This window comes from Cyrtonyx montezumae, unplaced genomic scaffold (assembly GCF_038088225.1).
Source record: "Cyrtonyx montezumae isolate F1298 unplaced genomic scaffold, pur_monq_1.0 scaffold_15, whole genome shotgun sequence".
Taxonomy (NCBI): domain Eukaryota; kingdom Metazoa; phylum Chordata; class Aves; order Galliformes; family Odontophoridae; genus Cyrtonyx; species Cyrtonyx montezumae.
In genome coordinates, this window is record NW_027071881.1 from 6,792,852 (window position 1) to 6,806,727 (window position 13,876).

At 40.7% G+C, this 13,876-nt stretch overlaps 1 protein-coding gene across 4 annotated transcripts in view; it reads left to right on the forward strand.

Moving 5' to 3' along the window:
• The first annotated feature begins 899 nt into the window (after positions 1-899).
• Positions 900-13,876, forward strand: part of SPECC1 (sperm antigen with calponin homology and coiled-coil domains 1) — a 59,235-nt gene continuing 46,258 nt past the window's right edge. For 2 of the 4 annotated variants that reach the window (XM_065731939.1, XM_065731942.1), the window contains exons 1-2: positions 900-1,059; positions 2,887-3,022. In XM_065731939.1, coding sequence (XP_065588011.1) covers positions 913-1,059; positions 2,887-3,022 — 283 coding nt within the window. In that variant the 5' untranslated portion in view covers positions 900-912. Of the gene's footprint in view, positions 1,060-2,886; positions 3,023-11,344; positions 11,424-11,508; positions 11,662-13,876 lie in introns of those variants that run through there. The other 2 variants (XM_065731941.1, XM_065731940.1) reach the window with 2 other exon arrangements.

A 13,876-nucleotide genomic window follows, 5' to 3' on the forward strand; every position in this document is an offset into this window, starting at 1 on the left:
CATGGGGCTTCAGAAATGTAATTATTTTATCCCACTCCTGGTTTGGATTGGGGAAATGGAGGGTTGAAAATGCGTGGATTTGATCTACAAGAGTTGAGCTATTGAATCCTCAGCAGTCTGCTTACTGAGAGAAACAGATAGTTGTTCCTGCTGGCAGATCAGGTTTACTCAGCTGTAATCCAAAAAAAGAAATTAACTTCTATTTCCTGATTCCTGGCAGGATTTCTCTCTTGCATAAGCATATCTCTGAGGAATAGTGGATCTGGTTTTTGTTTTGTTGTTTGGAAGGAAGTTGTTATTTTTACCATGTTTTGTAAATCTTTGTATTGTGAAATGTACCTTTATCACCGTGGCAACATCAACTGCTTCTGTAGAAGACTGATAAGTTAAAGATATAATATTCTTTGTACAACTGAGGAAACTTGTTTCTCATGGGGCTTTTTTTAAAACAGAGTGGTATTTCAGTTGAAGATATTCTAGATGTAACAGTGAGAGAGAGTGTTCTCTTTGTGCCAAGGTTGCCTCAGTTGCTGTAGGTATTCACATGTCAGTGTCCTCAGTTGCTCTTTTGTTGAGCTTCAGCATCTGTGGGTTTTTGGCTGTGGCTGACAGAAGTTTCTGACTTGCAGAGTCCCAACAAAAATCAGTGTTCATTCTGTGTTGTTTCACATTACCAGCCATTCTGAAAAGTGTAGATGGCTGCAGCCTGCACAGAAGGATTCTATAGGCTGAGGTCTCCTGTTTATAAGAGAAGGAATAAAATTTGAACAGTCCTTTTCAGCTCTTCCAACTCATGCCAGGTACCTCTGCTTTGCTCTTTCAGGTGAAAAGGCACTTTAAAATAATTTTTTTAAATTTTGTTTTATTTTATTTTTAGGGTCTGTAGACTGAGTTACTCGGGGGGGAAAAAGAATGAAGAGTACTGCCAGGCCTTGGAGTGCAGTGTCAAAGCAAGCAAGTCATGGGGTGGACAGAGGGAAGTCACTTTCCACCACTTCACCAGGAATGAAGACATCCAAGTCCTCGACTTCACTTGCTTTTGAATCTCGGCTCAGCAAGGTACTAAGAGCAGGGGCTGTGCAGGCACTGCTGCCTTGTTCTCTGCGCCTTGGGAGGGATGCTGCTGAAGAGACTAGTCCAGAAATCTGATATGATTGATTTGTGTACTTGTTAAATGTAGAGGGTTTTCCTGCTAATTTTTTCAAATTGTTGAACACCTGCAAATGCAAGATCATCAGTGTATGTAGGTCACTCCAAAAGTAATGCCTTCTATTTATTTCCATGTGAACTATGGCAGTTAAGAAGAGTACAATAGCACTACCTGATAGAGCAAATTCTCAGCTACAGAATACAGTTTGTCAGTTTAGTCACCACCATTTTCACCAGCAATGAAGAGCCTGAATGCCACACTTGTCTAACAATAAAAATAAGAAAATCCCCTCCAGTGAAGGGCACCCATTGACAGTGTCATCACTGCCTCACTGTGCTCACATCCACTTTTGGTGTTCATCTACGTTCAGCAAGTATTGATGAATGCCAGTAGGTGCAATTTTTTCTGCGTAGAGGAATTCAGTTAGGCACCTTTGCTTCATATGCACTTCCATGCCAGATGCTGTTCTGTCAGACTGCCTCTCTGCTGCCATCTGTTGCATGCCAGCAAAATTTAGTGAGTATTGGTGGAAAGGTTCAGCCTCTACTATTACACCACTGACATCCACCTCTAACATCATGGGCCAGCATGATAAAATAGGAGGTGTTACTTTCAGAGCAGCCTTGGTAGTTCACTTGAAGAGAGAGAGAAAAAAGCAACAGCTGCTGCTGTAAAAGAGCATTCATTGACTAAGTTATTTAGAGAGGTTGTTCTAATTGTCAGAAAGTTCAAATTATTCCTTTCTGCTACTGAGGGGGAGCTGACACAACTGCTGTCAGGCAGTGAAACGATGGGTGTTTGGATTCCAGAAGCAGATCAACAGCAGCTTTTGAAACTTGCATACTCACAGGGTGCAGGAAGCCACAGGCTGAGTCAGAGACAAAAAGGAGGAAGAACTGAAGTTGAGAGAGATCTTACTTTGCTTTAAGATTTTACATTTAGGAACTGCTAAATAGATGATGTACAGCTTGTTGTTGTGCATTCTTTTTTAACCTGAGCTGTGGTTTTCAGCCTGTGGTTCATGAACCCCCTCTGTGTCACTGAACAAACTCTAAGAAATTTGGTTTTGATTTGTGAAAACAGCTTAGGTGTCCACAAACTGCAAGAGATAGAAAAATACCATTCTAAGGAGACTCTCTAGAGCTTTGGTCTTTTAAAATGCTTTAATTTCAAGAGAAGTACTTTCATATTTTTATTAGAGGGTCATTAGAGGCTGTTAGAGGTACACAATGGGAAGCAGCTGACCAACAGTTCTGAGATGATTTTTCACTTTTAAGTTTTCTGATTTGGAGTAAATTTAAAAGCAAATCCTCATCCCAAGAAAGATAGTGCAGCAACAACAGTTCTTTGCTTTCTCACATGCAATAAGGCCTATGAATGAATTATAGTTGTAAAAATTTACTGTAAAATACTATGTAAGACAAATAGTTCTTCTTCCATGAAATAGAATGTATCTGCTGGCACTGAAACTCAGAGACCAAAATATTTCAGTAAATGTAAACCGGTGAGGAAATCCAATGACTGCTATCTAGGGCAGCATCTGAGAAGCTGGAGATACCCAGTATTCTACTGCTGTAGACTGTTTTCTCCCATGTTATAGTATTGTTAGCAGTATTTCCACTGGGTTACTTTATAGGAATGGTCCTTTTCTCCCAGAAATCTGTCTTTTTGAACAGCTTCATAGGAACAGTCCATTTGTTAATATTCTGATTGCTGACAAAATCTCTTTATTGTAGCTGAAGCGGGCATGCAGTGATGATATGCTCACAAAACCTGGAGTGACAGCAGCTTCTGGAGTTTCTAGACTGAAGAAGACCATTACAACTGGAGCAATTTCTGAGCTTGCTGAGAGTCGGCTGAAGCCCAGCACGGGTAAGTACAAAGGTGCTGGAAGACAGTCTGCTTGATGTGAAATGTGCTTGGTTTGCTGAGAACCTGCTTGGATCGTCCCTCTCATCACCTTGTAGCACAGTTATAACTTTCCTGCGGTAGTATTGAGCGCACTGGACAGGAGCTTGTGTCCTGCAGGCTCATCTTTCAGTGCGTCCTGCTCTGTCAGTAATGTCGGGGGAGAAGAAGCTGAGCCCTGAGTGGCCACGCGGTGGCACTGGCTGCCTGCTGGTAAGCCGGGCTGTGCGGCGGTATGCAGCTTGCTGCTAGCAAAGGGACACGGCCATTTGAAAGCTTGCTCTTATTTAATTTCTACCCCGTATGTATACCGCACTCTCTTTTCCTTTTATTGATTGAGCAGAGAAGTTATCAATCTGTCCCTGGGACGCAGCAGAGTTGCAGGAACAAAGAGTCAGCGCTTCCATCTTCATGTATAGGTTGTTCTCCTAAGCTACGTTGTGGCATGCTCCCTCCCTCAGTGTCATCCCCACCAGCTTGTTCCTATTGACTTCAGATCTAAGCCCATTTCTAAAGGCAGCGACACCATCTGCATACCAAGGGCTTCTGAGCAAATACTTTGTTTTCCCCTAGGAGCTCAGCAAATGCTTTCTTTTGTCTGCTCCCTGGTAGCATTTTCAGGGGAATGTGAGATGTTATTAAATTTGATCGTGACCTCGCAATTTGTCACAGTCTCTGCAGGGTTTGGCTGTGAAGCAGAACAATGAAAGTAACCAGAAAGAATTCTTATTCAAGCTTTTTTTTTCTTTTTTTCTCTTTATATATAACCCCGTGCCCCCTAATGAAATTGTTGCATCTTAACCCAAACGCAGATCCTGTTCTGCAGTTAATTGTGTGTAAATCCTCAGCTTTAAACGTTTAGTTGTATCCAAAGCCATTTGAGATTTGCCAGCCAATAAAGAGACGTGATGCTAGCTAAAGATGCTTGGGAGGAATAACTAGGAAAGAAGAGAACCTGCACAGAGGATGCAACATAGGATCCTGGGAATACAGCCAGGGAAACAGCACTACAGGGAGAATGGAATGAAATGCATATGTCGGATACAAAACACTTCCAGTGGAATAGAGAGCTCCCTTCTGCATTTGTGTATGCTAACTGGACGGGGGAGGGATGAGATTTATGACAATGACTGCTTTCAATACATGATAAAAAGGTTTCAGATAAACACTATGTTATCCCTCAAAATTTTCTTTTAGCCTGGAGAGAAATGGCTCAGGTCACACAGGAGCTGTGCACAGGCGTGTGTGTCTTGTATATCTTAATTTTCACTATGGTTTCATAGTCAAAAGGTTGCTTGGAAATCTACCTAGATTCTGAGAATATTTGTCACTATCATGGCTGTTAGAAGGCACTAGGTATTAGTAAGGAAGGTTACAAGATCTAATTCTAGATGGTTACACTATGGAAAAAATATCAAAAGTGTATTATAATGCAATACATCATTGCTTAGAGAAAAGTAAAATCAAATACGACAGAGAACAGAATATGTTCCTGTGGACATTAAGTAGAAGGAATGTTAAGTTTCAGCTGCTATCCTTCATTGAAGCAGCATCACAAATAACCTCCGATTGTGATCAGGATGACTCTGAAATGCTAGCTGACTGTGGAGCTAAGCCAAGAAATAATGTTCGTGTAGTTGGGAAATGCAGATGTTTGTGTACACAGCCAACTGCATAAATCTTGAAATTCTGTTCTGAAACCCCTTTCTTTGGCTCCCAATTGCCTTCACCAGTTCTACATTTTCCTTTCATTTCTGAAATGCAGACGTTATTTCTTTTCCCTGTCTTGTTTGTCCTTTTTATGTTGGGCTTCCTATGTTATTCAAGTGAGTGCTTTGATTATTTTACTGAAAGGATACTTATATTGGTTCCAGGTACATTTGGGTGATAATAATTTGGTTTTTCAGTATTTCATAACAGAAAATTAAAAAAAAAAATAGGAATTTTTTTTTCTTCTTTGGCTGTGACTGCCTAGTGTTTGTGTCTTAACCTTGAGCAATAGCACATGTTCCAAATGTTGCAGATAATAAATAATTGACACTAAGATGGTGTGTTTAAGTAGGGGTTATTTGTGTGCTGCCCTTGGTGTGGTTTGGGTTATTCATTCTTGCCTTTTGCTGACATACACTACCCTTGTCTGCCCTGTTGGAAGCTAACACAGTAAATCTAAGTGGCTTAAAGGAAGACGAAGCCAATTGCATGTCTTCAGTGTTGCCAAGTGGAGTTGAGCAAATGGAACTGGAGGGGAATTCTGGCTGGGAGTTCTCTGCTGCGATGTTTGGCTTTGTCCCTGCTTGGCTGTTTTAAAACCCCCAAGTAATGGGAAGCGACATGCAGGGAGAAAAGTCTTGGATTCAGCTTCCTTATCCAGTGTTGTGTCTGTCCAGGTACTGCCCCGAAGTAGCAATTGGATTTGATGTTAAAAACCAAATTTACACATTGTTTTTAATGCTTCAGAAGAAATAGAGCTGGAAAAACTGCAGAACAGGAAGAAGAAAATTGAGAGATCGCTAATCTTGAAAATGTTTATTTTAATGAATGCACTTGTAAAGCTATCCAACCTGTAAAGCCATACAGTAAATAAATTGTTTTATAATGTTTAAATATAGAAAATTATTTCTTCTTCTCTTCCAGATTCAGGATTGCAGGAAACCAGTGATTTTTCCGATGCTGAACCTTCAAGGTTTATAAACCAAATAGCCTTAAACTCTGCTCTTTCACTGTCAGAGAATTCCAAAGCCGTTTGTATGGTCATTTGCTTTTTGTGAAGAGCTTTGCATGGTAATACTGACATGCAAATAGAGAACCTGAGGTTCAGAAAGGTGAAACTGCTTGCTCAATGGATCCTAGAAGTCATTCCAAATCGTATCTCAGTTCTCGCGCTCCCTACAAATTCTCAATTTGAACACTTTCTGAGAATTTCCCTCAAGGCTGTCTAGTTTAATCACGTTCATATGCTTCCTTGCTGTTATTTCAGTGCCAGCAGTTGTTATCTGTCAGGTTCAACAATAGAAAAATAAAAGTCTTATGCTATATATTTTGGACATTGGAAAAGAGAGAGCCAGGGAGTGCGACTCAGCTGTGCTGTGAATGTGTAATCTGAAAGCATCCCATTTCTCACAGATATATTGATTTCTATATAATGCTTTGCCAGCCACAGTATGAAGTGTTGGTTAGCCTTGAAATGTAAGTAATGGATAGCTGTGCTTATTTTCCCTGTCTGCTTCATCAGCTAATATCCTTGAACCCAAGTCTAAAATTATATATAGAACCATTGAATTTTACATAGAAACAGTAGGAAATCATCAATACCAGTGTTATAATTGTCCAGCTCACTATTTATAGATCTCTTGTTCTAGCTGTAAAATGTTCAAGAAAAGTGTCTTGCATTCTGTGCAGGCTTTCAGAGTTGATGAACATTGATAGCTGGAGGCAGTGACAATGCAGAAATATAGAGGAGGCAAACTCAAAAGATACAAAGAGTTTAAATTATCTCCTAAGCTTCTAGTGTTGAGAATCTGAACTGCAGGTTACCTGGACAAAGCCCCCTAATCCTAAAAAGGAACGTTACCAGCATTGGAAATGAAGCTGTACAAAGCATGCTGTTTTAATAATGCCAACAATTTAAACAGTGAAAGAGAAGTACTGAGAATTTTGGCCTAGTTGTTAAAGGCTACGAAAGGAGACAGGTCATGGAGCAGTTTGTTTGGTTTGAACAGTGTTTGGCTCCCATAAGGGAGACCTCAGTTGTTTTTTGTTATCCATATTCCTGTCAGGTTGTCAGAGTACATGTCCCAGTGGCTGAATGTGGTACTTCTATATCTTCAATTCCTTCCTACTTCTAGCAGAGCACTTACTGTCCTTTTGTCCAACTTAATCTGTTCGTCCATCACTCTTTCTGCCATGTAGTTTATGTAAAAAGGAGAAGTCCTGATTTCCCTTCACAAGCTTGTTGTGTGTAGCTTTTCTCTGTTGACAGTGATGACACTTAATAAGGATAACTCTTCTGGATGAGGATGGCTGGCCCCTACCAGGTTTACTCTTAGTGCTGGTAAAAAAAAAAAAATAATAATAATAATAATAATTAAAAAAAAAAATATATATATATATACATATCAAGAAAATAAGTTTTCTTAATAAGAGCTTTAAGAAAAAAATCACTGCAAAGTCTGTCAGTTTAATACTTACGGTGCTAGTAGACCCCAATTAAAACAGGAAAAAGGAAAATGATACCTTTTGAAGGACAAAGTTCTGACCTTGGGGCCCTTTTCCTTCCCTATACATCCATTTTTGACAAGGTCTGCTTTTTGTGATCTGTAACATCAAACACCACTGCAGGTTTGCAGAGGGTTGCTGCACTTTGCATTTGGCTTCGTTACTGTCCCATTTTTGTGAAAGATACAGACAGGTGTGAGAGACACTAATGAGATTGGTAAGACTCCACTAGAAACCAAATGGCTGAACTCAGCTGGGCTTTCCCAAGAATAATAAATATGCTTTAAAACTTAATCTGGAAAGCTGGTCACATTTCATACCCTTTCCATGTGCAAGGGACAGCTCTTGCATGACTCTTTGTTCCTAAGAAAGAGAGATTTTTATTTATATTTTTTAACTCCAGAAATGGTATAGAAAGACTGGAGAAAAATACATCTAAATAAATAATTGGCTTTGTCAAGATGTCATTCAAATAGACAAGTAGCACTGCAGAAATTTAGCACACAAAACAATGAAAATGCACATCTGTATTCACACCCATAGCTCCATGTGCAGCTATATATATGTATATATTGACACCCACATGCACTTAAACATCTGTAGGGTTGTTCGTAACATATATGCAAATGTGAATGAATCTGAACCTTCACTTCTGACTTAACAAAATGATTTCCCTGGGAATGAAGTAATTTCACTAAATTTCAGCACTGTTGAAGATTTTACCCTTTTCTCTTTCTGTTTGAAGGTGACATATGAAGGTTGACCAGCATAATTATTCTTTTGTTCTGTCGCTGGACGTATTACATGAGCTGCCTTCTATCTCCAGGAATGGAATGAGAGCCATTCATTACAGTGGCTGTCTGCTGGGATTTCTGTTACCTGATTCTGTTATGGATAACAACTTCTTTGAGAGGCATTCACAGGCTGTCTGCAGTCATCGTGCATTATTAAACAAGTAGAAATTAACTTCTGCTGACAACGCTGTCTGCAGTATGTACCATTCTCATTTTTGCTGCTGTCTTAACGTACTGCACAACTTGCATCCACTGCACTGAGTCTGTATTAAAATATTCTCATGTTTTGTGTGCAGCTTTCTGTTAGAACAATCTGTGAAATACAGTAGGCCCTTTTCTCTCTTTTATATTCCTGAGAATGACTTTGTTGGCACACGTTTACAACCCCGGGACCTGAGCCAGCTAAGAGGATTTGGTGTGTGGTAGGGATACTGAAATGCAAAATCTTAAAGATTGTAATTACTTGACTCATTAAATTGTTGATAGTTAATTGGCTCAAGCTGGCACATATAGGGAGATCCATTACAATTGTAAGCAAACTGTGACGTTCAGAAAAGCTTTGCTGGGGATGCCTAAACAGATAGGGGAGCTTGCTTGGATAGTCCCAGAGTAGTGCATGTCTGTGATTTCTCAGTTTGTTTTCATTTTCAGTCTTCTTTGCTGAAACTGTTCAGCAAAGTCAACACAACTTTGTGTTGCCTACCTACCGTAGGTTAATTATCAGCTTTCCTTCAGTTAGTTTGAAGAGAAATGATCCCTAACAGTCTCTGGGCCTGAATGTATTACAGCCAGAATACCTTGGCAGAATGCCATTCTCTTTGCACTTTGAGAATGGGAGGGAGGGAAAGAAAGGAATGCAAAGCTGGCCTGGTCTGACAAGTATGCATATCAGGAGAGGGCTTGGCATTCCTTTTATTATTATTTTTCCACTGTTTGGTTGGGTTTTTTTGTTGTTGTTGTTTTTTTCCAGCAGTTTGTGGCTTGCATTAGATTTTATTACTGTAAGGTAAGAGGGAGGGTTTGACAGCTACATATGGGATGGGTTCATAAGTAATACTTAGTGCTCAGAAAATCTGCAGTGTTAATGGAAGAAGCAGAGCATGGTGATGTGAACTCTGGTATTGACAGTCAGCATCCACGTGTAGGACCTGTTCAGTTTAGTTCAGCCTTGGCCAGAAGGTCCACTCTCTGGAGGTCGTGCTCAGCAGTGACTTCTTTAGGCATTCTCTTTCTGAAGAAACTGGCAGTTATCCCATCACTGGAAATTTGAGAACATCCTGCAGCACTTTCGACCTTCTTTTGACCATGGAATATAATGAGAAATTTTAGAAGTTATGCTGATTAATTTGCTGTGCAGGGGGAGCAGGACACGAGGAGGCCTATGCCTGACAAATAAGTCATTTGACTTCTTATTTGAAAAAGTTGTCTGTTTCACACCTTGGGTAATTCATTCTCATTTGTATTACATAGAAAATGGTGTCTGTGGATTATTATTTTTTTTTGGCAGTCCCACAAGTGGATAGTGCAGAGGGATGAGTCAGTCAGTCTTCATGCCTAGAAAGGAACCAGCTACTCTGCTTTATAGTAGCTGATGAAATTGTTTAGTCATTCACCTTTACTACAGAGGAGGAAGGAGAAAAATGTTAAGTATTGAGACAATAAATAGCCTATAGATTTAGCCACGGACCTGTCTTTATTTCTTAGAAGTGTACTGTTCCAGAAGTTTTGTGCTATATTCTTTTTTCCTCAGTTCCTTTATGCTCTGTGAAAGGTAATCTTGATATCCATAGTTTCTTCTCAGGCTTAGCTGTTTTTAAAACCTGAATTCTTCCTTTTGCTGTGGGCTTGGTCTTGAAGTCTTTTGCCTGACTCGCCCGATAGTGGTGTTAAAATTTTCTGGCTTAAGTTTCATACTGTTGTCAAAAATAGCAGCTTCATGCTTCCAGTAGTGACACTTACACAGCGTTAAGATCTCAAGTGTGTTTGCTCTGGATCCGTGGTTACATTTTGTAGTTACTTCAAGCTGTACTCCCACACTGTACTGGGATTCTGATACCCGTTCTGTGTTACAGAAGTAGAAATCTGGTGTTGAAATAATGAATAGTTAGTGTCAGGATTTATCAGCCCAAGTGATTGTGTTGGCCAACACAGTTCCTCTGAATCCAGTTGATGAAAAGCAGACGTCACTCTTTAATCTGTAATAGAAGGAAATCTCTTTGTCTCAGAGATGTTTCTAGAGCAGTTGGAGGACATTTATATCTGCTCTTCTAAGAAAACTGATGGGCATGTTGAATACTAAAGCTTAAGAGACCATGAGATGACTTTTAGAAAAAGCATCATTGATAATACCTTCTTTTTTTTATATAGAATTTACATCATTTATTCATTAAACAAAGCAGTTTGTACTTGACAAGTCATAAAATAGACAGTTTTGTTTATTGTCTTCCAAATACAGACAGATACGTGAAAGCTTTTAGCTTAATCCATGAAGTGTCAAAGCAAGAACAATGAAAAATGGCAATTTTAATTTTTTTTTTAATTTTTAAAAACTAACTCTCCCTCTTAAGTTGAAGTCTTAAAAAAACCGTTTCAATCTTACTTGAACAATTATTTTTTTTCTTAAATAAATTTAAAACCATAGATTCACAATTGGCTTCCTTAATTTCTTTGTCTTATTTTTCATCTGTTTTGAGATGAAGATGCTTTTTAGTGTATTATTATTTGAATTTGTTTCTAACCACCTTGTTGAAACCCAGACTTCAAGAAGGTAATTGTGTTAATTGTCCACGCAGTGGAAACAGACTGCTGGAGTTGTTCAGAGTTCTTGTTTCCAATGTGCGTCATGGCTCCATTAGTGAGAAGCATCTTGATTTATTTCAAAGGAAGATCAGCCATCAGCCAGTCTGTGAACTGCTGCATGCAGCTCTTCTTGCACTACAAGGCGTGGTCAAAAAAAAATGTTGATGATAGAGATACGGTATGTAGATCATATTTGTAAGCAGATTTACTGGTGTATGACATAGCTCTGGGTCCAGTCCCCCCCTGCTGCTGCAGCTGATGTTTGTATCAGAGGTGGCTGCACTGGGGTGCAGAAGTCCTGCTTAAGTTTCCAGGGCGATTTCTCGTCTGTGCTGAGCTGGTTTCAGGCTTTAGGGGGCTTGTTCACAATCGGTGCCTCTCAGCTGCCTGCAGTTCGCCGCTGCTGCCTCTGAGTGGCCTCCACCGCTCGTTGAGTCGCTCTTTCTCTGCGAGCGTGCTCTCTTTTTCTGCCTCTCTTTCTCCCCTCCTTTTATTCCAGCAGTCAGGCAGCTAATTAACTGCACAGGCCGGCCTTCAGTGCATAATATTGTAATGAGGTAGGAGGGAGAGCTACAGCTGCTCCAGCATGAGCAGCAGGCTCTGTTCCTGGTGCCAGGAACTAGGAAGGAGCTGACTTTTTTTTTTTCCTTTGTAAGTTGACCGAAGCGCGGACGTTCCCAGCAGATAAAGGCAGGTCTGCCTCTAAGAGCATGGGGTCCTAGAGGAGCCTGGGGAGGAGCTGGCGGTGACTGAAGATGGGCAACCAGCCCGGGAGAGCCGAGGAGCACGACCAAGGTCTGTATGGCCGGGCTGCTGCCCGCCCAGCCCTGCGCAACGCTGGGCTGCTGCCTGCAGCTTGCAGGGCTGTAACTGCAGGGCTTGGGGTTTTGTTCTCGGGGAGCTTACCTGCAGCGTCCTAGCGAGTGGAAAAAGAGGCTGTTGGCGTTGGTAATGCTGAGGGTTTTGAGCCTGCCGGTGAAATTAGGGCTGTTTACCTTGTAGCTGGTAAATGGTATTCATTACAGCTCCGTACCTGAGCTCACAGCATCGTCCTCGGGGAATTTCTGAAAGAAATCCTTAGGTCGGGACAGAATGCCAACAAGGGAGGGACCTCGGTGCCTGACAGATATCATTACATGCAGTCTGAACGATGCAGCTGAAAAGTTGCAAAGCTAACCTAGTGATGTCTGCACCATTTGTTAGAATCTGCAGCTTGGTGTTTGTGGCCTGCAGCGTGATATTTTCCAGGCCTTAGAATTTAAAATGCTGCCTTTGTGGATGGTCTTCTCACCACTGTCTTTCAGAGGTGTAATGCTTTGCATGTTAATCAGTAGCAGCCTTTATAGGAAGCCAAGTCAGGTATATCTACTTCCCTTTGCGGCAGACGTCTCTACTATTGGAAATAATAGTGATTTGAAGTACTGCCCTTTGATTCATTATGTTTGCTCCTCTAATACCAAATGAGGAAAAACAGTAGGCCCACAGATTTCTGCGGTTAGCTCCTGCTGGAGCCTCGAACACTGCAAGATGCAGAAAGCAGCACTGGTTGGATTTCCTGGTGCTGGGTGCCTTATTGTTGTGTGGCAATTCCATTGACAAAATTTAGCTGAAGCCATTATTGAGTGATCAGGGTTCCTTCATCACTTTTGTTGAGATATGCAGCTATTGTCCCTGATCTGTGGAGGTGTGTGGAAAGCGTTGCATTGCTGCTCTAGAATCACTCATAACAGATCTGCTAGTGAGTGCTAGAACAGCAGTTAGGTGTAGTGGAGAACTCTCTAGCAGTATGTTAATCAGCAGGCTAACGAGGAGCACAAAAGCTGCCAGTATCCAGTCACCAGGAGAAACGCTGCCCTAAGGGAAACTTAAACTTTAGGTTGCAAAGTACGGCTGCTCCGAACCTGGGCTCTGAAATCATCCTGCTGCAAGCTACAGAGGTCTTCTGAAACAGGCTGTGTTACTGTCATTTGAGGAGAGATGATGCTGATGATAAACTGTGGGGGCAATGGATAATGGCATGGGTAGCACTGCTAACTTCTGGTTACAGTTTGGGAAGACTGGCTGTGATTTTTCAGGGCCAGTGTCAGAGTTTGAACAGCTTATAACTATTAACTGAAATGACAAATGAACGCACAGACCTCCTGTGAGTTTTGAAAATCTCTTTCAACCTTTGTTTTCTTTTGTCCTGTGATTTATTTTTTTGAAGGGGGAAGGGCTATACTTCTGTGGCATCTATACATTTTTAACATTTTTCAGTTTTTAAATGTGGACTGTAAAGTCTTGTTTTAATATGGTATCACTGTTTGTATGATATAAATATGACTAAAACACAGACTTTATATTGAACTGCGTGCTCAGAACTGAGTTTAATTGTGGAAAGAAAACTTTCAGGAACACTGAAGCAGACAATAGACTGTGACAACATATTCCATGTGTGAGATCTCAGACACTGAAAGTCAGAGGATAATGTAAAGATGTCAGAAGCTGTATTTGTCTTCCTTTTAGACAGGGCTCTTTACTGATGTAGTTCACGTTCCAGATTTAACTATAGAGATCAGTTCTTTACTTCTGTTTCCCTTATGTTATCCAGAGTCAACCTTGTTTGTTTTGCTTCTCAGGAAATCTTATAGGCACAGTGTATCTCATCTGAAGTCTTTTGTCCCAGAACTTATTGTATTGGGTTGCCACGGAAAGGCTTTTAAAACACCTGTACCTTCTGTTGGTATCACCAAACCACTGAAGTCTTGAAAAATCTGTCTCTGGATGCCTCTGTTATAACGTATATGGCAACCTAGAGGACATGGACATGCACTGCATTTGGACTACCATAGCTACCATTTTACAAGAAAAATCATTGTTAGTTTAAAACCTATAAATACAATACAGGCTCAGAAGCAATCTTTTTGGGGGCTAACTGTGCCAGCTAACAGACAAGATGCAAGATGTATGGACACAGCAGTGGTAACCCCAAGTCTGGCTGGGTTGGTCAGTGCTGCTGAGGAACAGGAAG